The 24852-nt window shown below is 46.8% G+C and overlaps 1 protein-coding gene and 1 long non-coding RNA gene across 2 annotated transcripts in view; one reads left to right on the top strand and one right to left on the bottom strand.

Moving 5' to 3' along the window:
• Positions 1–4661, top strand: part of LOC112944821 — a 41596-nt gene extending 36935 nt beyond the window's left edge. The window contains exon 6 of the long non-coding RNA XR_003248847.1: positions 4628–4661. This is a non-coding gene — a long non-coding RNA (uncharacterized LOC112944821). The remainder of the gene's footprint in view (positions 1–4627) is intronic.
• A 12125-nt stretch (positions 4662–16786) lies between these two features.
• NTRK3 (neurotrophic receptor tyrosine kinase 3) overlaps positions 16787–24852 on the bottom strand; it is a 207045-nt gene continuing 198979 nt past the window's right edge. Inside the window, exons 16-17 of the mRNA XM_026036300.1 lie at positions 20231–20389; positions 16787–17347 (exon numbers count right to left, since the gene is read on the bottom strand). Coding sequence (XP_025892085.1) covers positions 17162–17347; positions 20231–20389 — 345 coding nt within the window. The 3' untranslated portion in view covers positions 16787–17161. The remainder of the gene's footprint in view (positions 17348–20230; positions 20390–24852) is intronic.

The raw sequence follows: 24852 nt of genomic DNA, 5'->3' as shown, positions 1-24852 counted from the left end.
GATGGAGGAGAGTCAAAGAAAGTGAAACCGAGTGGTCAATTTGCTGGCTGCAATCTTTGATCTGTGGTTGTCAGCAAACAGAATTGGAGCTCTGTGATTAGATGTACATGCTCATTATGTGTTGTACTCTCCAAGCAGGCATTGTACATACAGCACAATATATTCCGCTTCCTTTTGCCCAAATATCTTTTTTCATCTATATTGTATTAAGACCTTGAGGCCTATCATCGGGGAGAGAAAAAATACAATTTTCTTATTGTGCAATGCATTTCATTCCCAGCTGCTGTATTAAATTTATTCCTATTTGAAGTGGTGTCTGTGAGTATAAATCATTTAAGTTTATATGTTTTTGTTGCTGTGGCAACTGTTTGACTAATTGAATTCCAAAGTGTCTCTCTGTATTTCAAAGTTGTGATAAAGGGCACATATTTCTAGCAGCAGGAGTCTGAAGGGAGAGGAGCAACAAGCAACCCTATCCAGATGCCATCTCCTCAGTCTCCCTTGCACAAACCACACAGCAGCACCTCTGGCAACTGGGGAGCAGGGTAGTGACTGCAGAGGAGTCATAGCTGCTCTGTGAGCTCCATGTGAGTGACAAACTCAGAAATGCCATCAATGACTTTAAGATGGAGAAATGAATGAAGAATGAGCTGCCATGGCCACGAGAAGGTCAAATTTCCCTTTTCTGCCTCAGTTTCTCCATCCTTCAGCCATTACTGATAGACCAGAGTTACTTCATCGTGTGTGTGTATATATATAAAAACATATGGATACTGCAAAGGATTTCTGACCTGTCTTGCATTCCCAYTGGGTTGGCCTATAGAACTTGCTGGGCCAAAATTCAACTCTGCTGCRTGAGAATTGCGTTTTGGTTGCAAACTACAAGTAGATGATCACACTAGACTGAGCCAAGAGGACAGACATTGAAGGCTAGCTCTTTGTAAGGGGTTTTGTCCCCAGAGGACAGCTAGAGCAATWTGATTCCTTAGCAGGCAGAAATTTCCAGGCAGGAGCCTGCCTGTCTTGKGCTCTTCTCAGCTTGCTCTGGCCACTTCTGTGCTAGCCTAGAGAGAGCTCCTTTTTTGTGTGTTAATTATGTAGGTGTTTATTGCTGCCACAAAATGCTAATAGACAGCCTAATAGAARCCATGCTGGCTAATGAGAAGCTCCTGAATACCTGCTGCTTTTCTCKGGGAATAATGGCAGCAGGAATTCAGCAGGAAATAGTTTCCTGCACTCCAGCCTTGTGCTCTTACCTTGTGAACATGTTGTGGTGTTTAACCTTGTGTCCATCCCTCTCTGCAACCTAGGAAAACCTGGTAAGCTGCAACCTGGAAAAGCTAGGGCCTTGTTCTTCCCTCTTCCCRAAGGGGATGGAGGTGGCTGCTTGCCTTTCCTGCTTCCTAAGGGTAAACTGGGATGAGGGTTATGGAACTTGGAAAGGTTATTGTGTGCGCTGAGCCGGTTTGGAGCGGCTGTGGCAGGAGTGGAACATAGAAATCCTTGATCGGATCTGCCTTAGGCAAGAACTGCCTTAAATCAATAATGAAAAGAGACTCTGTCCATCAGGTCACCTGGCCGGAATTAATGAGGCTGAAATGGCCTCTGTTTTGTTGTTTGGATGCAGGGAAAGGAAGCTGTGTTGGATGAAGGTTGAGGAGACAGCRGGGTCCTTGGAAAGCAGCAGGACCTGGTAGCTAGTACAGTGTTTATGGGGGAAGAGYGGCTCAATATGGGCTCCTGGAGCACGAGGGGAGGAGCAGACCAAAATCTAGTGGTTGGGAGTCATAGGGCACATGTGCTGTGTTGGGAGGTTCACACACACTGGAAGGTGGGATGGTTGGTGGGATGTCATGTGGGTGCTGTGCTGAAGGTGATGCGTCTGGAGAAGATGAAATGGTGTCTTGGAGGAAGGRTGTCCTCATGATAGCAGAAGGGTGGGTGTAAATCTGCCTGCACAGTTTAGGAGACACTGCTAGGGCAAACAGAATATAGTGTGTATTTGTGTAGGTGTGTGTATGTATATRTGCACAGAGGATCAACTACTAAGACGGTACCACATGTGCAGTGTTCGCACTGTGTAGTTGGAGACTTTCTGTATGAGCTGGGTGGCTTAAGGAAGGGGGGACAGGTTGTGTGGGTTTATCTTTCTTGGTATGAAGGAGGAATGCAGGAATGGCTGGCTCTACTGGGCTGAAGGGTCGGTATTTTCACAAGAGTACAAGAAAGAGTGGCTTTAGGTATGACCAAGAAAGCACAGATATGCATGAGTGTACCCATCCCTTTCTGTGTTGGAGAGCAGTGCTGGCCTCTATTTCCATAGGGAAGCAAGTCTTCAGCAGAATAGTCAAAAGAAGGGGAAAAAAAAACCAAAAGGACCAAAAAAAGTCCAAGCCCAGGGGGCATAATCTATTTGAGATACTGAAAGCTGCAGAGATGAAGCTGTGAATGAAGAATGAAGAATGAAGACTCTTTTCACCAGCTGATATGGAAASTCCCAGCTGGGGCCAAGTTTCATGATTTTTTTCCCTAGTGGGCAGAAATTTTATGCTTCTGTTTTTGCTGCCAAAAGGAAAGTGGTCTGACTRCTGCAGAAAAGCCAAATGCTTCCCTCATGGGCCATCTTAGTGAACAGTTGTGAAAACACCAGATTTCGTAGTGAAGGTGGGAATTCTCAATGGTGAGGAACTGCAAATGAGGCATGTTGCAGGGTCCATATGGAGCTGCTGGWAGGAACCCAGCACCGTGCTCTTGGAAGCATTTCAGGAGAGGCTTTCAGCAAGTGGCAGAAAAGCAGCTCAAGGTTGGCCCCCAGGAAAACACACTGCCATAAAAATAGAACCTGAGCATCTTCTGTCACCTGGGCACCGGTACCCAGCTCCTGTCAAGTGTGTCTTCTGGCATCCATTCTTCCTGCCTTGAGTTTAACAGGTTGTGCAGATTATTTTATGATCAATAAATATCCATGCAGACACCGTGAAATTCTGATCAGAAAAATTTATAACACTAAGGCAGATATTGTGTAGCARGATACGAATAAATAGAAGTTGTCAGTCAAACCCTGGCAGCTAGAGTCTGGTGTCAGTTGCAATAAACAAACTGTTACTTCACAAATCACCTTTATAGTTTTGCCTAGTATTTCTGCAAAGGCTTTTTTATTTTTTGTTCAGCTTACAATGGTAAATATCTTTTGGCACTGGTGATTTTTAGTGTGAAAACAAAGTGTCAAAAGTTGAGGCAGAGAAYGACAGTGGAGGATTTTGCCATATTCCTGAACCATCTTCCCAGCACGGAGATTTCTTCAGCAGGTTGAGTTTAGGTGTTGAGCTCCTCAGACAACAACAAACTGGCAACACAACAGACCAGGGAAGTTGCTGAGTCCTCCTAAGTCAGGGAGAGCTTTCTGCATGGTGGGAGGGTTGTTTGAGGTAAGTAGGAAGAACTTATCAAGTCTATAGCAACACCCCAATTTCTTGCACTTGGGTCTATGCTTTGCCTAAAATTCATTATTAACGTACTTGCTGATATGGCCAACTGTACATGAACCCTAAAGTATCACTTGGAGATTCCTGTTTGCGTATCTGGAAATTGTTCATTAACTTTCAACACAACCGTGAAATAAAAAAGGAGAGGAGGAGCAGGTAGCGGTAGTTTTGTACTTTATTTGAGAAGAGAGCTACGTAAACTATGTTGAGGGGTACAGGTCTACGCACAGTTTCATCAATCAATAAATGGAATTAACGTAACACTGAAGATATGATACTTTGAAGAAGACATAGACACATGACCAAGGAGTATTTACAGCTCTAACATACAATATATTTATATTTGTGATGCATGTGTGCAACTGTGCACACAGATACAGCTGTGTACATGTGCGCACRCACACGTAGATAGGTATAAAAGGCTTTTAAAAAAAACTTACGTAATTGAAGAAATGAGTCTGCTTTTCATTTGCAGCAGCTGACTATTTTAAATGTGGAAATGGTTCCAGTTTGTGGTGGGCCTGGAGTGGGGATTTCGGTTTGAAATCCCTGTTCTCCAGTGGTCATTGGGCTGAACCTGAAGCACGTCTCTGTAGAGTGGTAGGTAGGCGGTAGGTTGTGGTGGAGTGGGGATGCACGAGGTGAACACAAAGGAGGGCGATGGAGCAATGGGGATGAAGGGATGCGTGGCTGCTGGGGCAGTAACGTGGAGATGAAAAAGAAATGACTTTTGCCATTAAATCATCCTTTATACTAAACATAAATTATTGACACAGTTTTAAAAAAATAATTTTCTGTTTCATTTCAAGGCTGGGGAGGGAGGAAGGGACAGAGCGGGAGGGGAAGGTCTAGGAAAAGTAAATACTTCAGCACTTTAAAAGGTCCCTTCACCTCACTGCAAATCCTCAATTCAAAAAGTCTTGTAAGTTTGGCTAATTGTATCAGTCATCCCCTTCCAGTGTAGCAGGATGTTCAGAACACATGATGTGAGAGGTAGGGATGCTCCCTTGGCCAATAATCCAGACCAGGGTTCCTCACCCAGAGCTACAGCCAGTAGAGATGGGGTGGGGAAGTTGGAGATCAGGACCACCTTCTTTTCTCCAGGCTCTTGCCTGGGGCTAAACCTGGCCTGTTCCTGGCAGGGCAGAAGTGTGAGTCTTAGTTTGGAGAAGAGGAGGCTGCAAGCTGGAAGAGGCTGAGAACCACCAAACTGGCACACAAGATGCAAAAGAAGCCCTGAACTAAGCAAACACACAGGTTGGTGCAGTGGGTAAAGACTGCTTTAAAAAAACAGAACTCTGGAGGAGGTGGGTGTTTCATGCCCATGGCTGGTAACAGCAGGAGTGTTGGTAGGGGAAACCACAGTGGTTGCACTGCCTCCCTTTTCATACAACCTCCTCAAGCCACTAAAATACAAATGAGMAAACTGTGTATCCTTGACCTTCACCTGGGCAAACCTTGCCTTCTTGCCTAACCCAGATGAGGCACAAGGATCTGCAATGCTTGTTGAAAGTTAAATCAATGTCAATCATTTGTCTCTACATAAATCCTTCATTTCTCAAAATAACATATGTAAAATAGCATTTTGTTAGCACAAAATGGGGGAGGGGAGGTTATTCAATGTATTTATTTATTTTTGTTCTGCTTTAAGCCTATCTATGCGAAGCTGTCATGCAAGAAATTGCCTCCCAGTTTAGCTGAAAGTTTAAAGGACACTTCTAAAAAAAGGAAAATGAAATAGGCAAATCTTTTTCACAGAGGGAGTTGGCTGTGTGGGGGAGCCATGGAGGGTGAGGGAGGGAGACTAAAGCAAGCCAGGCCACTTCTATCCAAGCGAGAGCCATCAGGGATCAAATTGTATCCCCTGAAGGTCATGATTCTGGTTATGGTTCTGTATTCTGATATCCAGATCCAGGGCAGTGGCCACGCTTTGTACTTACTGCATGTAACAAGAGTCCAAGCTGGTTGGAGATAGGATGGCGAGGTCACTCTGACAATGCAGGTAGTGGAGCTCCAAGGCTACAAAAAAGCTCTGGGTTCACAGAACTGTCAATTGGTACCAGGTGTTGGCACCCAGCGCATGTGATGCTCTGCTGCCAATGTCAGGGTGCATTAAAACTGCTGCTCTACCACCAGCGTGACTTGGATGTGCTTCTCATTTCTTGTATTTTCTCACCAGGCTGATTCAGTTCATGGTGTTTTCAGGCATAATTTTAGGGTGTATCATCTTCAATCTTCTCCAGAAAAACAAGCGGGACAAAATCCAGTGTATGTGGTCTGAGCAAGCACCTGTACGTGAGATAGGACTTTTCCCTCTGAAGCCACGACTGATGCCACCATCTCTTCAAGTGTCCTGAAGCCATAGATCTTCATTTCTGGCTAAATCTTTCCTGGCAGTTCCTGTTACAGGGTGATAGGGCAGAGTTTTTAGCAATGTGACTTTTTATTGATCAGAGTTGTAAAGTCTTTCAGGGGCCATAGTCTCATATGTCCCTTCTTTTGGGTCTTTTTTTATCCATTTGTCCTTTACCCCCAGTAACTTCAGTTGATGGTCAAAGCTGAATGGGATGATCCCAACGCTAAAATAAAGGCATTGTTCCTCAAGTGCTGACGATACAATATTTCTCCATTTGTCAAACCATTCCAAGAGATCTGACTAGAAGACAGGAACATTTCATGGGCCAGATACGAGGGGCAGCCTTGAGAGGTGGAACACTGGCGTGGAACGGAGTAGGACGGAGAATGTAATTCTGGAGGGGAAATTCCTCTCATGAGTTCTGCCCTGGTCACACTGCATTTTAAGACATCTTGCCTCTGCCACTTGCAAAGAGATGATAAGAACTCAGGTTTTTACAAGAAGGAAAACAAATCAAAGCCAAACAAAGTCCTGAGGGCCATTCCTTGTTGGTGCCACCATGAGGAAGGGCCTTTGGTTCCCCAGGGATTGGGATGGGGAGGTGGCCGCTGTCCTCGGTGCTGAAGGTGTCGCCTGCCCACAGCCCCTGACAGGGGCATCTCTGCTGCAGGAGGGTCGGTGGGGACAGGTCAGCGAAAGCAGCTCCTGCCCCACACTGCAGCTGCCCTGAGCCTGTCCGAGCAGCCTGATGCACAGGGGTGAGGGCTCAGAGGGGCTGAAGTCTGTTAAAGCCTCAGTGTGTTAAAGCCTCATGTTTGCTGCTATTTGTTTTTTTGTTGTTTGGTTTGTTTGTTTTTTCTCTTAGCCTTGATGGAGGGGCAGGTTGAACTGTCTCAAGTCATGGGAGCCGTGCTCGTATCAAAGAGCTTTCAGAGAGGTGTAAAAGACTCTGCACTCCAGGCTCTTGCTACCAAAGAGGTGCTGAGCAACAAAACTGATACGTTACGCAAAAGGATGTGTTCTATCTCTCTCCCCATGCGAAATCTGCTTCTTACCTTAATTTCAGATTTCAAGGAAGCTGTAAGATGGGATTTGCTCTGCATTAGCAGAAGAAGAGAAAGGAAATTAAAAGTGAGGGAGGTTTGTAAGATAGCAGCTCCAATCTTGATGGCCATTGTTCTTTGTTGCCAGGGTGAATGCTCTAGAGTCTTTTCTCATATACAAGCGTGGATTTCTTGCCTTATGAACTAACAAATACCTTTTTTTTTTTTTTTTTTAACCTATGGAATTTCTTTCTTTTCCTTTCTCCTGCTGCTCCATCCCTAATGTTGTAGCGATCCTTAGTGCCTCTTAGCATCCAGCCCTTACTGACTTCAGATAAAGTTATGGATGTTCAATGCCTTCAAATTTTAGGTAGCATTACCCAAGATGGTTTAGTTACATAGGAACAGTTCAGTCCCTTGCTGATTATTTCTATTGTCTCAATCTAGCTATATAAGAATGAGGCTGGACTAGAACAGATCCCAGCCGGAATCAATCCCAACCGTCTCTCCAGCAATCAGTGCAACCTGCTGGGAACTGAGTAACAGCTGAATTCTTGGTGAGAGAAATTACAGGCATAAAAACAAAATCAAATAGACTCCTTCTGCTCATTCAACACTTCAGAACATATTTATAGGTAGTGCTCATAGCATCTTAAAAAACTGAGTTTAAAAAGAAATTACATTGCTCCTGTTGGGGAAAATAAGTTTGCTTTTCTGTCACTTGCACTGTCTTTGCCCCTGATGAAAAGCAGGAAGACAGACATGAATTACATACCCTTTCAGCCCTGCTCTCTACTGCTTGGGCTTTTCTGAAACCCCTGAGATGGATCTGTGAAAAAGAGGAGTTTGAAGGTCATGTGAAGGCCATCAAAACTGGAAGAAGAATGGAAGCGATGAATGGAAACCTGCTTATGAAAAGCTGGGGACTTGCTCTGTGAAGCAGGGAAGGACCTAGTAGAGGAACAGATGGCTTCACAGTMTGACTCCCAATTGTGCCTATTCCTTAGACTCCTCCACTATATCCCTCTCCCTCTGCTCTCGAGTCTTGCTGTCAATGGAAGGAAAAGCTGAAGAGAAATCTTAGCACTAATGAAAATCCCTACATAAAGGATGTTTCAATTTCTTTATTTTTTTTYCCCCCACTATTACCTTCAAGTCAGCCATACCCTAATTCTGGCCTTATGTAAGTGGATAGGGGAGCCACACAAACTACAGTTCTGAACTCCCTGGTGAATGCATCAAAGTAGAAACAAATTAACAGGACAGACTGACAGTCTTTCCCTCTACCTACTGGAATTCTTTGCCAAAAGAAAGAAAACATAACTGGTATAAAGCTTGGAGAGGACATACTTGAGACTTCAAGCAGAAGAGCAGTCCTCCTAAAAGTACACAGGAAGGCTGTAAATGAGAGTCCCTGCTCTACCTCGGATCTGCATCTGTCACAGTAAGGTGAGGCAGAAAGCATGTGTCTTCCAAGGCCAGTGCTCTTTAATGGGATGGGAGAAAAAGCTCTTAGCAGGTACTAGTTATTGCCTTGGGAATAATCAGTGGTGAGGCAGGAAGGGAACTAAACTAATCAGCMCACTTACTCCAAGACTGCAAGGAGCTACGACTCCTCGGTGGCCTGGCTTGAGCGCTGGGCCATCTCTGTGGCATAGACATCTAGGCACCACTGTGGACAGCAGAAGGCGGCTGCGTGGTGAAGCAGATGGCTGCGATTCTGCAAAGGGCAAAACCAGAGGCCTCACAATCTGATCAGATCAGCCTCCGGAGCAGTCATGTCTCACACGGCATCACACAACAAGAGCTTTGTAAGAAGCACCCCCTTCCATTTCCCCCTTCACACTTTCACATTCAGCGTTGAAGAGAATATCAAGGTTATGTGTTTCCTGAAATAYGGTTGCCTGAATAAATACACTGACAGAGACCTCTTTGTAGAGCAATAGCAGAATGAGTAACAGTGCATCGCTATCATGGGAAATAAAAAGAAAAGTAACCCAAACGCAGTTCAGCCCAAATCATTCCAAACCCCAAAGGCTGGCTTTTTTTTTTCTTTTTTCTTTTTTTTTTTTTTTAATGTGTCTGACATTTTATGGCATCAATAATGCAAACAAAGAGGAAATCATATTTGCAGAACACTAATGCACGGATGTCTAAAGCGAAATACAATACTGATTACTTTTTAAATGAAGCCACCAGGTTTTGATGTGCTGTGGCGGTTAAATTGGTCCATCAAATTCCTTCTCTAGTCTAAAACAACAGCTTGACCTTCTTTATAACCTTGGATAGCCTTTTCAGCTGTATTCAGTTTGGGAATGGTAAGTGTTAGTTTGAAGCAATCTTCCTTATGGGCCTGTTTTCAGAAATGCCAAGGGCACTGAAGATGAGGGGAACTACGGGCACGTCACCTCTTCTTAGACCATCCAAGGCCTTTGACAAAAACAACAATAAACCTACTGCCAGGAGCTGTTGGTAAGAGCAGAGCTGGGCTCTGAAAGGGATTTTTGCAAGTACTACTGAGATTTTTTGCCTTTAGGATTGGTGACTAACCTCTTCAGCACCTGGTAGCCTGTATCTTGCCTAGAACTTTCTGCAGAAGACTGAAGTGTTCGTTTGAAGATAAGTGCATGATGACTTTGCAAAAATATATATATATATATATAGCATAAAATAACTAGTTTCCTTCCCTTCATTTTCCAGTATTTTCAATGCTAATATTTTTTTTTCCACACAGAAGTGCATCAGCGGTGCAACTAGGCTACACAAACAAGATGTTCCGTATACACAAAGAGCGAAGCTGCTGTTTTTGCCTGGGAACTGTTGCTGCTCAGTCCACTGTTATGGCAAAAGCCAGAGGTGTTTCGGCCTGGCCTGCAGCACCAGCTCAACTGCTGGAGCCGTAAGTTCAGGAGACTTCTTCTGCAGTGCTCTCTGACTTGCACTGCATGACCTGTGTGTACTGCCTTAATTCCTGCAGCTTTGGTTTTCCAGACAGGACACATCCGTGGGATGGTGGGTAGGACTGGATGTAGTCTCTTCACATCAGCTGGAAGGTTGTCTGTCGTTCAGGCCTGGATTAGGTCCAGTCCAGGCCCCGGCTTTCGGGATGGCGTGTTTGGGAGTTCATCAGTGCAAGCAGCTGATTGCCACTGGTTAAATGGTGCCTTTTAATTAGGACTGTGTTGCTGGGTGGAGACACGAAYGGAGCTGTTTGTCACAGGTAAAGATTCTATGTCTCTAGTGTTGTTAACTTCTTTAGGGAGTTAAAAAAAAACACAGGTTGGAGCTACTGTCACTTAGGATAGAAAACCAGTGTCAGCAGAACTGGTCTGGATGAGGTTAAAGTGACGCTCTGCCAGGGTCAGAAATGATAGTGGCTGCTCCCCGACCCTTCTCCTGTGCAGAAGGGTGGGACACGATGGGCTTCAGCTGGGATTTACAGGAGATACCCCACATGCATTACAATGAGCTTTGCTGTAAAATTCACTGCACAGAGGTTAATCTAGATGTCAACACTGCCTGACAGCAGTGAAATTACTCCGGGGCAGTGCTCCTTCTGAAGTCTTAATATAACAGTCAATTCCATCCTGCCTGCAGGAAATGAAAGTTTTCTGCTTTGTGTGTGGAATCATTCGGCGCCAATTTTCTCACTGTTTGAAGTCCAAACTGTTTGTGGTCTTGGGATTCACCTCACATTAAGACTTGCACTTCATTTAAAAACTCTGCTAGTCAAGTCCTGAGAACKGCAAGGACAGGAGCCACGCAGGGAGGAAAAAGAAGAGGGTGGATGGAGAAATCTTATCTCACCTTCCACATCAAAATCAAACAGCTTCACCAGCCCTTTGCATCCTGAAGAGAGTGAATACAGCAGCTCAGTTATCTAAATATCAAGCAGCAAAGACCAGGGAGGTTGGAAACCAGCAGAGAGTGAGGGGAAGTATGTGAGAAAATATTCGGACCTCCCAGAGCTATGATTTTCTTTAGAAGCATTTGAGTCCTTCCCTGCTGGGGTCTTGCCCTAAGAAGCCAGTAGTCCAGCAGTTAAGCAGCCCCTCAGAGCAGCTGCTCAAGTTTTCAGGGGCAGGATCAGTCGCTCGTGCCGGGTGCGAGATCAGTTCCCATAGAGAACTGCTGGCAGTGCAAGGACGTGATGGTTCGTTTTCTTGTGCCTCCCTACTTGGAGATGCTAAAACGGAAGGCTTAACAGARGACAGGAGGAAAGGTGGCCATTCCTACAGCTGGAAAAGAGCTGTGGGATTCAAAGTGTGAGAAATTAAAGACATCAAGATGAAACCAACCTAACAGTCCAGCTCAGCCCCAGGAGAAAGCTGTAAGATTGTTTTCGTCTTTCTCTTTGGTTCCTAATTCCTTTCTTCAGTTCAGCTTTTCAATGCTGTAAGCAATGGGACTTCTATCACTTCTCTCAGGAAACGGTTTCATTGCTTAGTAGCGTGTACTGGAAGGGAATAAGAGGCACGGGATAGACCGAATGCTTCTGCAGTCCCCTTGGAGCAGTGGTTCACATCTCTACCAGTGTCATTCATCACAGTGCCAATCAGAATGGATGTTTTGAAACCAGTGTGCTCTGGGCTTGAAACTCAATATCTCTGCTTGAAAGGAGAGTGACAAAAGGAAAAGAGGAAACACTCCTATCTTTTGGGATTTAGCAGCTACTTAAAGAAGCATAAAAATGCATAGGGGCRTAAGAGGTCGTGGAAAGTGGGGCGTGGAGTGGCGCGTTAGAGCTAAGAAAGTTTATCCACTTTTGGAAAGCAGTGCTTATGAAGGGATTTTTTTTTTCGCTGTGTAGTTCTTGCTATTCCTTTGGAAACAAGCAGTCCTCTTATCTCAAGGCTGTGACCTTGTCTTTTCCAGAAAGCAACCACAYCTGAATGATGGAGAAGCATTTGGGGATGTGCTAAAGGATGCCCATACCTGCTGAACCTCCTCACAAAGGAGCCRTGTTGATGCACCAAGGTCTTCCACTTATCGGAGGATCCACTAGAGCCAGTCATCTCAGACAGGATCCCATTTAATCAATTGGTCTATGATTGCTATTGCCCTACAACAGGAGAGCAGAGCCACAACTGTTCATAGAAGTATGAAGACAAACCATGGCTGTTGCAGTTCAGCTGATGCCTGGACAGGTCAAGAAGCAAAGCTGGGCACCGTCTTTGCATCATGCGCCAACAGTTCAGCTACTTGCTTTGCCTCGTTGTTTGCCATTAGGAATCACAGCTGGGTAAAGGCCATAGATGTTCGCTGGCAACAGAGGAGGAAATCAGCAGCCTTAATAAAACTAAGATCACAGTGCTGAATAAAACAAATACCTGATGGGCAAGTATTCACAGCTAATGCCACTTTTGCAGGCTTGCGGGGATCCAAGTCTGCAGTCCTTAACCTACAGCTTGAACTCAGATAGACCCATACACACAAATTTGAAGAAATAAGAACCTTTCACATGAGGGAAATGAGCTCAGTTAGCATTAGGCATCTGTCTGWGGCTCTGAAAAACGTCACTTTTCTGAGGCCTTGATTTTCATGTATTTTCACAAAATAGCAAAATAACTGAAGAATGCAAACCCTGGCTATTTTCTTTTCTGTATGGATAAACGGTCCTTGCTTTTAAGGGTTTCTTCCTTCTTTTTTGAACCAGTGTTTGCCCTATGTTACAGCTAACTTGCCTTGGACCTCTGTTATGTTGCTATTTTCTTTTGTTTTTTTGCTTATATCTGCCTTGCCATTTAAAATTCTACACTGCACTCCCTAAACCAGTCTTGATTTCCCAACTGAAGATTCTCGCTTGGCTTCTAAAATCATCCCTTCCCTTTCCTTGGCTTTTTTATTTCCCCACATATTTTTTCGCCTTGTTCCACCCACTCCTGGGGACAGCAGACAGCTCATAGCTAATGATGTCTCTCGAGCAAGAAGTCTCTCTAAAGACATCCCAGCTTTTGCACATTAGTCTGTACAGCACATGCTTCCAGAACCAACTGTTTGTGAATTCAGCTCCTAGAGGGACCAGGCACAGGCTTGAGATGATGCAGCCTGGTGTCTTTTCCACCTCCAAAAGGAATGCACTGAGGGACATTTCATAAAGACCAAATGGAAGGCTCTCTGGGAGACAGGGTGAGCTTCAGTCTGGCAGATCATTGCGTGTCTCCCCTCAGCTAAATCCCAGCTTTCCTCCTGCAGCCTGTCAGACTCTTTTGGAACGAATTTAAAGACTAAAAAAGACAGGTCATCGAGAAGTCCCTAAGACTAGAGACATATTGGCTGCCCACAGTTTGGCGTCCTAGCATGTGAGTGCCAGCTTCTTCATGCACCAGAATAGCACCTTCAACACCCAGAAGCCATAATTTCAGTGACACCCTCCTCGTAACTGAGATTGTGCTTACTCTTTCAGTGCAAGGGAGCAGCGTGCTCAGAGGATGGTGTCAACCCCATGGTGCCCAAACTGATGCTCCTTCAAGCCCCCTGTTACCAGGCTCCTTGAGAAAGCTGCTGCTAGAGGACTTTGGAGGTGAGAAACCTTTCTGGGCAGGCTGAGAATTAAGCCTGGCTTGTCCCCAAGCTGTGTGTGACCTCTTGGTGTTCTCAGGCATTGAGAACAGTTTTTGCTTCTTAGCAGAAGCATAGGAATGAGAAGTATCTCTTGTGGAGGTGAAGAAGAAGCACAAGCTCATTGTCATCTGAGAGTAGTCTGTGAGCATTTCCCCYCAAAGCCTTCCTCTCCTCCTCTCCCTACATGCAGAGGGATGCCAGAGCCAGTGCCAGAGCTCCTATTCCTGCAAGGGAGGACACCACCAGTGAGCAGCTCCACATTTGGTCCAGGGAAGAGGCTTCTGGAARTGAGGTCTCAGGAAGTTCATCAGTTGAGCACAGCTGCTTTCTCTGGTCCCCTCCAAAACACTTGTGCCAAAAAGAGCTGTAGCAGATTCCATCRTGTCTTCAGCTACAAAACAACACATCCCAAAACAAACCTCCATCCAGCACCAAGAGGCCACGACAGGACAGCAGTGGCAAGGGAGCTGTCAGGCTGCAGCACAGTAGCTTGCCTTGCCTTTTTTGAGCAATTATGCACAGTTAGCTTTGATAAAAGAACTTCTTTTTTCCTGAGGCAGCCACTGCCCTTAGTGGAGCTTACTGTAAGGCAGGCAGACGGCCTGGACCTTGTCCTCAAGAGCAGCATATCCTCTTGGGCCCGTTTTCTTGCTTTTCATGAGGCCACTTACTCTTAAGCACACTGAGGGCTGGTGTCACGCTCTGCTCCCAAGYTCCCTTTGCTCCTGTGACCATGCAAAGAACTGGCAAAGGGACAGGGAGGCAATTTGGGGGACGAGGGGAAGGAGGATGGAGAAAAAGGAGGCTGCAGCAGCTGTGTAGCGTGGTCATATGGGGACTACCACTGACTCTGGGAAGGCAGTGTCTGTTAGTAATTGGACTGAGTAAAGACCTGCAAAAATGCCAGAAAAAGAAATGAGAGTTAGGGAGAGGGGTGGACAAAACAGTGACTTGCAGAGGCTGGGAGCCACATGAGCAGAAAGCCACTGGGCTGAGAGATGGGCTGCCCCAGGGGAAGGTTTTCTCTTGAAGGCACAGGGCTATTAATCACCACTGCTTGCTCTCCCATTGCACAAGGACAGCAGTGCTTTTAGCCAAAACGACCTGCATGCAAAGGGAGCCGTGCCAGGGCCAGCAGCCTTGTAACTGCTCTCTTTCATTCCCCAAGATGAGTCTGAGGAGGCAAATGAGGGAAGGCAGGAGCCATTCTCTCCCAAAGGAGCAAGGTGCTGCTGGTCAGGCCGCAGGGACCTGCGCGTGGCTCCTGCCCTTCTCCCTGCCGGCACAGTCGGCATTGGTGTCCACGCCTGGTCAGTGACAGTCCTTCCAGCCYGCACTGACATGGGTCTGTGCTCTGTCTATCTCAGGTGCCTCAAAGAGCAGGGGAAGAGCTATCGACTCGATCTGACGAGGTTACCACCAACCCAAGAGCTTCCACCCCAAGYGACGTTGCTGATCACACAAGCACAAACGAACATCACGGCCACTGCTGTCACCGCACGCCGCCCTGCAACAGCACAGCCTGCCCTGGCTGAGACCCTCGGCCCAGTCATGCCATGTCTGCGGATGGAAGGTGGCAACTGGTAAGAAATGAGGGTTAGCAGCGTATGCTGAAAGCTTCCTTTTCACTAGACATCTGTGACCAGGCTTTGGACAGGTTCACTCGCCTCCCCTCATTTCAGGGCTCTAAACGCCGCTGAGGTCATGGGGGAAGGAGCCACGATCCCGCTTCCCCCTCCGTGTGTGTTCCATTTCTGACAAACTCCACATCCGAGCAGCCTATTCTTGTCCTGGCCCTTGTGGCCATCTCAAAATTGCCTTGACGATGCCTGTAGCATCCGCTGCCCTGCCCCGCTTTCCTCACAGGAGCAGCTGCCACACTGAGGTCACCTCACCACCACGTCCTCCATCAGCCACAGGAAGAAACGGACCAGAAACGTTTCATTTTCTGGGTCTGCTCCGGACAGATGGGATTCAGCATCCAATTCGGCTTTGCAACCGGTTTGGGGGTTATTTCTGGCTCGAGGGCGGTGGGCTGCACAGGGCAGATGCTTCTGCTGCGCTCTCGCCGTCCCCACCAGCGGCTGCCACTGCCTGTCAGGCCCTTCTCCTCATTGGGATGCAGGGCTGGATGCTGCAGCCGTCCGCAGAGCCGTCTGCTCCTGGAGGCACCTTCCCCTCCCTCCCGCTCCTCCCGGGGCTGCCTGTGGAGCTATTCTTCAGCCTCTGCATTTCACAACAGCTCAAAGGCAGATGCATCAATCCTTTCAGGGGCTGGGGACGTGAGGAGAATGGCGATGGGGGCTGCAGGCAGGTGCTAGTGTGTTCCCGGCCATCTCATGGGCCTTGGCCCTGTCCCCTCGCTGGCATGTGCCTTAGCACTGCACTGAGGCAGGGGGCAGGAATGGGGGAGGAAGAGCATGGGAAGCAGTAGCCCCATAGGCACGTGCAGCCGAGGGTGTCCCAGCTGGCCTGCAAAGGGTGGCCTTGCCCTCCATGCCAGGAGGAGGTGATGTGACCCGGTCCACCAAGGGTTCACACAGGGATGAATTTAGTGTGGACAGGGAAGGAAGTAGGGGGACAACCCCATGGCCTTTAGCAGAAGTGAAGAGTGAGGAGAAAAGAGGGTGTGGGATGACTGGTTTGTTCCTTCTGAAGTCACCATCTCTGCTGGGCGAATGACACTCCCGGCTTACGCACTGGAATGGGTCGGGGATGATTGAGGAGCGGGTCGCCAGGACCCCCTCGGCCCCCGCACAGCCGCCTTGGTCCCAGTGCTCTCCTGGCCCTGGCAGTGCTCGGCGTGGCCAGGAGGGAGGGCTGGGTCCGGCCGGCTCGCGCTCGGCGGGAGGGCTGCTGGCTCCCGCTGTGTGTTTTACCCGTAGGTGCCACAATCCTTTGACTGTGTGTTCAAAAGCCTTGAGTCTATACAGTTAAGAATCRGCAAATTAGAAAAATTGTCCTGAAATGTCAAAGGGAAGAAAAAGGCAGGAAGGCAGCAGGAGAGGGACTGGGAGGTAGATAGGGAAGGGGAAAAAAAGTGGTCRGTAAAAGAGAGTTCATCCAGGGACGCTGACCTGGCTTGGCGCCCATCACCTATGGGCAGGGAAGGAGGGAGCGAGGAAAGGAAGTAAAGGGAGGACTAGGTTCACACATTCAGTGTATATYGTACAACCAGGGCAGGGCTCTCCTCCCAGAGCTCCTGTCTGAGACAGCATCGCTGCCTCAGCCCATCTAGAGCCCTGCCCAACAGCCCGCACCGTAGCCTCGCAGCAGGGTTGCAATTCGCTGCTTAGTTGCTCGGGGGAAAGATTCCTTCTCTTCTCTTTTCTTTTTTCTTTTTTTTTTAATTATATATATCCTTTTTTATGTAGTTTTTCTCTCCCTTCTTGTGTTTCTTTTTTTTTTTCCAGTCTTAACAATTTCTGTAACAGCAGCTTCTTTCTGTATTGGCGTAGAAGTTATATATAGAGAGATATCTATAAATATATATATATATATATATAAGCCAAACTGCCTTACAGGTCATTGTTTGGTGGGATTTTTGTTGGTTTGATTTTTGTTTTGTTTTGTTTTTCAGTGTTGTATGTGTAGCAGGCACTTGAGTTTATATGAAGATGTTTGCTTGGGAGCTGAGGGGCAGGGCACGTGGAAAGGGGAGAGGGAAGGAAGGAAGGACGGAAGGATCAAGGACTCTTGACAAGTGGCCATGGCTAGCCAAGGATGTCCAGGTAGATTGGTGTGGCCTTGCCCAGAGCATGAAGGATCTTGTAGATCTCCTTGATGTTGAGCCGTTGCTGAGGTTCTCTCTGCCAGCAGCCCAACATGATGTCGTAAACCTCCTTGGGGCAGACTCGAGGCCTTTCCAAAACCCGGCCTTGGGTGATGCACTCAATGACCTGAAAGAGAGAAAAGCAACATCAAACACCAGCCTTCTTGGCTCAAACACCAGGCAGTTCTTGGATGATGCCCCATCTGTGATATTTGTGGCTGTCCCCATACCACTTAGTGACTAGGAGTGTGGAGGAGCTGAGCCATCCTGTCACTTCTGGTGGGATGTGGCTACAGATCTCACCTGTTGGGAGCTGCAAGACTGCAGCCAGAGGTAAACCTTCCAGTTTAAAGACATCAGTAATGGCACCCAAGGACTTTTAACAGTTGACGCTTAAATGCCTTACTGCATCCATGAAACAGGAAGCCACAAGCAAATTATACAGAGTTTTAATTGGTGTTGGATGGCATTTCTTTCTCCTGCTAGTTTAAGAAAGAAAAAAAAAAAGCCTCACAGCTGAAAACAAGCTAATATTTTACACAGGTGAAATAATGCTTTCTCTCCTGAAAATCAAGAGTCTTTCCTATTATAAAACCCAGGAGAATTCTCCAGGGAAAAGTTCAGAATGTCTCWTCCTACCTCCATCTCCAAGTGCAAATTTGCCTCACTTTGACATAAGAAAGCATCTGAAAGAATAACATTCTATCCCAGATCACGTTTGTGATGGAGAAAATAAAAAATGCAGTGCTAAAACCTTGCTCTGGGTCAGATCAGTGCTGCTAATGAGAGGACTGGAGCTCCTGGACAGATCACAATTTTCTTTGGAGAGCTGCTGTTGGAAAAGACTTCCCTAAGTGCCTGTTGGTGTGCTGCTCACCAGAGGAACGGAGGCAAAGGGAGTTGGTTTAAGATTTGCAAAGAGCTGCTATCGCTGCCGGGCGGCCGTGGTTGGAGCTGCCGAGTCCTGGCCTTGCAGGGTGTGAGTGACCTGACACGCTCTGCAGATAAACACAGCTCCCAAACAGAGTGCCGAGRGAAGCCACCCGGCGCGGGGGCTTGAAGTTTCTCTTTTATGAATAGTAATGGCCCCGCCACACAGCTCAGCAGGTCGCTCCCGCTTCGCTGATAGCATGTAAATATGMAGGGAAGAGATTAGGACCCGCTGAAAGCAGGGAGAGGAGACTGCAGCACACAGAGAGGCCTGCAACCCACAAAGCTGTCAGCAGCAGGGGCTTGGGAGAGGAGTAAGTTATGGTTTCGGAGCAGAGTCCTGGATAGGAACCATGTGGTGGGCCCTGACCCTCCAGAGTGAAGGAAGGGCATAGACAGGAGCTAATGGGCCAGCTGAGACTTTTAGATGAGAAGGTCCCTGACTCACCTCTCTGCTCAGGCAGGATCTCCTCCAGGCTTGAACAAGCCCTGTGAGGGCAYGAGGCCACGCGGACGCCGTGAGAGAGGAGCATCCCAGCCTTGCGCCACCTCATGCCCACAAATGGCAACGATGGCATTTGGCAAGCCTGGTTCTTGACCATAGCCCTGTCCTGGTGCTGACCTGCTCTAGCTTCTCTGTCCAGGAGCTGGTAGAGGAGTCAGYCTCCAGCAATCACCCGGTGCATGGGCCAGAGCTACTGCAGCTCCCTTTGCACGGGGCAGTGTGGATGAGCTGCAGTGGGAACCACTACCTCAGAACCAAGTGCATGCAGCAGCAAGAAAGCAAAGGACAAGATCTCCTTGAGGGCAGRGGGAAAAAATAATAGCCAATACAGCTGCATCCTAAAGTACGTACAGATCTTGACCAGCTCTCTTCCCCCAGGGAGAGTATTCTCAGTCCTGCTGCCCTGCAAAGGAAACTGAGGCAGGCAGCACGGAGGCGGCTGAGCTCTCCGCGTCCAACACGCCGCTCATCCGTACACAAGCTGCATGGGCTCATTTGCGTGTGTGTTTGTATTTACCCTCCCAGGGAAATGCAAGAGCAGCTCATTAGTGTGACAAATAACCTCTGTCGCTGTCTGTTCCGTTGTTTGCGACTCCAAAATGTTTGCGTGTGCGACTTTGGGAYATACAGTCAGGCCCCATTGAGCACACGAATGGGCAAGTATTAGAGATGTAAAGCAACACCTTGGATTTGCCATCTCTGCAACTCACTTAATTAAGGGATCTGTGTCCAGAAAGCAGAAAATGCACATTTCTCCTTACAAAAGGTGAAATTGCTGAAATCCATTAGATACACAGTAGGATAAAAATGTGCAAGGTTCCCACAGACTGCTTTGTCAATGCATCATGTTTTTCTAGAATACTCCCTGCTATTCTGAGCAAAAACCTTCCAGTGCATTTTCTGCTGATGTACCTCAAACCTCAGGTCTGGCTAATCCCTGTCAGTCTGCCAGGGAAAAACCCTGTCTAGGTGGTTTTTTTTTTTTTTTTTTTTAGTGTAAAAAAGGGTGCAACTTGTGATATTCAAAGAAATAGTAAGGACCAGCCAGGCCTTTGCATCCCATTCTAAATGAATATGGGAAAATCATCTAATAGATAAGGCAAAAAGCTCCACAGAACAGTGCCATGTGCCATATAACCTGCCTCAGATGCTGTCTCACAATCTGAAGACTGCAGTAAATGATCAAGAGCCTCTGCTATAAAGCAAAGAGGAAGAGGGGGGGAAATCAAGGGCACCACAGAACTTAGATCCCAGCAATAATTTAGGTATCCCCAGCTCTGACACACCAGGAGTTTATCACATGAGGTTTACATGAGGGTGCATCAGGAGAGCAACTGAGGATGAACCATTACATGGCTGTGACAGAGCCATTTAATTCCTGGATGCCTCAGTTTCCCTAGTTTTTAAGTGGATATAATGACACTTCTCACAACGAGATTTTTTTTTTTTTTAAATCTCTATGCTTGGAAAAAGGATGTAGTGAGAAAATATTGCAGGTGCTAAGGTAGGGACCATCAACATACAATTTGCCATGCGAGTAGTAATGGGAAAAAGAAGTTTCCAGCCRCAGGGTACCTCTGTGTTTGAGAGCTGAAACCAGGGCTGCTTCCCATACGTGAAGATCTCCCAGAGGATCACCCCGAAGCTCCAGACGTCACTCTCCGTGGTGAACTTCCTGTACATGATGCTCTCCGGAGGCATCCAGCGGATAGGCAGCATGGTGTGTCCTCCAACCTGTGCGAGGGTAAAGGTAGGAGGAAAGCTGAGTTATCCAAGCCCAAGGAAGGAGCAGCCTTGGTGTGATGTGARCAAACTCAGGGCCACTCTGCAAGCTACTTCTGGAAGGAGATGTTCAGAAAAGCTGTGCAGGCTTCTGCTTCCCCTGCCGCCCRTGGGCTGACCCAGCAGTCCCACCTGGTTAGCGTGATGGATAGGGAGTGCCATGTGTAAATGATGTCCTCTCCTCCCCAAAATGGGCTTGTGAGGAAATGATATGACAAAAAGCCAAGAACATACTTAGAATGTACAGGCTGATGAACCAGCAGGCAACACAAGGAACAGAGCTTTTAACCAAATAATACTGCTCTGGGCTTTATGACGCTTTTTTGAAGGATAGTTTGAATATATAAATGACTGCTGGACTGCACTGCAAGTGGGCGGGCTGTTTGACAAGAACAGCCTTTTACAYACAGGGATATGCCCAGCATTTAATGGAGGAAAGGAAGCCCTGTCCTTCAGAGAGCGCGGATTTGGAAGAGCCCCTWGGCAAGTCCTGTTGGGGTCTGCAAAGTGAGGGAAGGGATAAGGAAAGCCCCTTTCTTCRCTAAGGTCCCCCCATCTCTAGGGCATGTGAATCTGGCAGGTGGGTGCATGCAATCAGTTTGAAACCAGATGGATTTACCCTCATATTCACTAGAGATTTCTAAACAAGTGTCTCTGAGCAGGACAAATTTTTCTCTGTTCTGTCCCTCTGCTCAAGAAACACCATCTGTGGGGGAACAGCTAATTGATAAGAGCAGGCGGTGCTGGAAGCAGGATGGCTGCAAGTCTCCAGCATTTGTTTCTGCTGAGGTTTTACTGGGGATGAGAGAGAGCACTTTTGTGGCACTGCTTGGAAGACTGCTTGTCTCATTAGAGACGCCAAGAAAAGCAAGCGCTGACCCCTTTGTAGCACTGCAACAGAGCCAAATGGACAGGAATGGCTCTGGTTCTGTGAAAAACCGGGAGAAGATAGCTGCTGTCTAGGTTTTCTGCACATGTGCAACTGTTAAAAAAAAAAAAAAAATGAGGTCATTGTGCTTGTTTGGATGTAAATGTTTCTTGTACAAACAAAAGTTCTCTTCCAAGCACCCAGCTTTCCCAGTCTCCCACAGGTTTCTCTGCTTGATTAAAGCAGACTCAGTGCAGGGAACAGTCAGTACTGAGGCAAACTGGAGTGCTGGGAAGCAACCAAGACAGTGTGGAGAGGTGTGCTGGACTAGGGTGTGATGCTTAGCAGGCTTTCAGTTGAGGTGGTTGGAGTAGGACTACTCTGGAGTTAGAATTCGGAGATGAGGTTGTAGCTTTGTATTGAGTTCTGCAGACTGGTTCTGTTTCTATTGCTAAAATAGTCTCATTTAGGAAAGGATAATATAGTCAATATGGGGAAGGAGAGGAGAGGAGAGGAGAGGAGAGGAGAGGAGAGGAGAGGAGAGGAGAGGAGAAGAAGAAAAAACAAAGAGAAAAGAAGTCTCAGGAGCATCCTTCCTTCCTAAGTGCAGAGATGCTCAGTACTGAGATGCCTGAAGATAAAAAGCTCATTGTAGCTCTCTGCCTCCTGATTATAGACACCTTGCCTAGCATGATCTCAGCTTGCTGCTCTAATCTCCCAAGAATGTCCTCCCTTAATGGAAATGGAAATAGTCCTTCCTTTGTTTGTTCCTTTTAAACCTTGGCCGCAATTTTAGGTCTTTTCCTGCATTTCCTGCTTTTATGACTTGCTCTCCCTTCCTGAGAAGGGCTTCAAGGAAATGTTATTGACAGAACATGASATACATCAAAGTTGACTGTTGCAAAAGAGAATGTTTTGTGCTAACACGTATTTTGTTCCCTTTTGAGTAGCACTAACTCCTCAGCTTTCTAGCAAGCTCAGAGTGGTTACTTATTGCAAAAGCTTTCTAGTTTTGCAATATCCTGAATCTTGCAGGATCATGGAGGATTGCAGGTAGTATAAYGTATTGAGCACATTTAACTCCCTTTTGAACTAGTCTTATAAAAGTACAGAATCTATGAGCCTGATCCTCAGCTTACAAGAACTGCTATAGTGCTTGAATGAGAGTACCCTTATCTACACCATTTGAGAACCTAGCCCCAAAAGCAGAATAGAGCAGCCAACAGATCTRACTCAAGTCTACTAAAGCAAAATACAGTCCAATTCTTTGGTCTCTTCTAGACACATCCTGGTAAAAAAATCTCCATTAAAGGATCAGTGGTCATCCTGACGATGTAATGACACAATCTTGGCTTAATTCACATGGTGGCATCCAGGGACTGCCAAAGCATTCATCTCAGCCTTATGTCATCTGAGGGTTTTTTTTTTTTTTTGCTACTAAAAATAAAGTCTTTAATAATTAATAATCAGATTAAGCTTGAAGGAAAAACAAGCCAAGCAACCCCCCCCCACACACACAACTATTACCAGAAACGCCATACATTGCACTGCAGCATAAAAAAAAAAAAACCACTCCAGTGTCGTGCTTAGCACATAAGACTGACTATTACACTTTAAGCTCTCCCTTACTGTGCCCATCACAGGCTGGCTAGGGTTAAAATTCCCATTTTGCAGATGAGAGAAGGGACGCAGGAAGGCAGGAAAGGCCCTGTTCTGAAGTTGCAGAGTAAGTGAACACTAAGGCGAGGCTTGCCAGGCTTCACTTGGCTGGCCCCTGTTATTTGCTGAGTTAGCAAGCTGATTTAGAGCTGAGCAGAGATGGATTAACCTGCAGGTGCCACGGGAAGCAGAGTGTGCCCAGAGTGACAGCAGCCCCCTGCACACCATATATTTGCTGTGATCTGTGTCGTAACAGCGCAGACTTGCACGTGATTCCCAAGGCTGCATACTTCACTTACAGGACCTGTCATTGCCAAAGGCATGAGCACAAAAGGATACAATTAAACTAGGCTTAAAAAAAAAAAAAAAAAAGAAAAAGGTCCCTTTTGCAGAGGTAGCTTGTCCTTGGCTCTGGAAAGCAACATTATTGTGTCTTTGGAGCACACATAAAAGTTTGCCTCAGTCAGTCCTCTATTTGTTCAGCGTTGGACCTGTCAAGTGCTGAAGAAAGTGACCGTGCCAGGGCTGATGACTGTCGAACAGGAGCATGGTGGTTCTGTGGCTTTCCTGAAAGCATCCACTCATCTTCCACTTCATCCCAAGGAGTCAGGGATGGGGTAGAACCCAAAACACCATGCAGCTCATAGTCAACAGTAAGGCTGAAATGTCCTCAAATAGTAGCACTCCAACATCTTCCTTGGAGATGCTACATAACCTGGCTGAGGGTTAAGATATTTAGCCTAAATTATCTTCTGTTTCTCCACTTCAATCCTATGATGTTGCCAAGCTCTTTTTACTTGTTATTTCAGTGTTTCTAAGACTTGCAGACTGGCCTCTTATCCCATTGCCATGGCTGTCTAGCTTAGCTTGCGATTTTTAGCTCTCGTTTTCTTCCCAGATCAACTCCCCCTGCCCACATGCCCATGTTATTCCCCTGCTTTGCTCCTTCAGTCTGCAGCACTTTCCTGGTAATAAATAGAGCAGTCAGTGCATATCCTTTGAGCTGCTGAAGTTTCCTTCTTCTTACTGGCTCCATCTCAAGATGCCAGTATCACCTACTAGTTTCCATCACTTCTTAGTGATGACGTAGTCTACAGCCACACGTTCCTCATACTCCAGGGGACCTGGGCTTTGCTCTGAAGCCTCCCTACACATCCAGTCCACAGATTGCAGGATAACCAGCCACTCCCTTTGTGCAGCTTATTGCTGTATTAGAACAGAGCCTCTGGGAGCTGGGGGAGATTCATGAGAGGACAGCATTAATGGCCATTAGGGAGAGGGATAATTAGTTAATGTTAGTACAGCGCTTGGAAAATGTAAAGCTATATAACTGCTATGTACTAGTAGTATTATAAGATTCTAGGTTTGTCTGCTAGGAAAGGAAACTGGTGTCTGGGGAAAGGATTCTCCTTGTCCCAGCTTTCTGAATGACATCTAGCTGATTAGGAAGGAATAAGAAGACATGTCATCCCCAATGGGTTTGCCAGCACAGCGACAAGTAGCGGAGCAGCAGTGCTCCAGCAAAGGCAATGCATCAGCAGTTTGGGCCCTTCTCAATGCTGCCATGGAAATCAGAACCAGACCAGGGCTGAAAAGCCCTCACGAGAACTTTGGGCTTGTGAGAATCCAGAGCCTACCATGCTAAAGGCAGGGCTTGGTGGCCAGCCCTGCTTTTCCTCTCCCAGCTCCCAAGCTAACTCCATGGCTGTGCACTAAAGGCACTATTTGGTGGGGATGGAAGGGGGAGGACTGAGTCATCCTCACCATACTCACTGCTGAAGGCTGTTTCATGCTGTTACGTGACAGCTAAGAATTGAATTTGATCTCTGTTATATACTACGGTAGTGTTTTATTTTCCTTTCTCGAGCAGTTTTCTTCTCAACTTTGA

The sequence above is a fragment of the Nothoprocta perdicaria genome, unplaced genomic scaffold (assembly GCF_003342845.1).
Source record: "Nothoprocta perdicaria isolate Ctin4 unplaced genomic scaffold, notPer1 scaffold_176, whole genome shotgun sequence".
In the NCBI taxonomy this organism is placed as follows: domain Eukaryota; kingdom Metazoa; phylum Chordata; class Aves; order Tinamiformes; family Tinamidae; genus Nothoprocta; species Nothoprocta perdicaria.
Note: the sequence above shows the minus strand (reverse complement) of the source record. Positions and strands in the feature narration are given on the sequence as shown.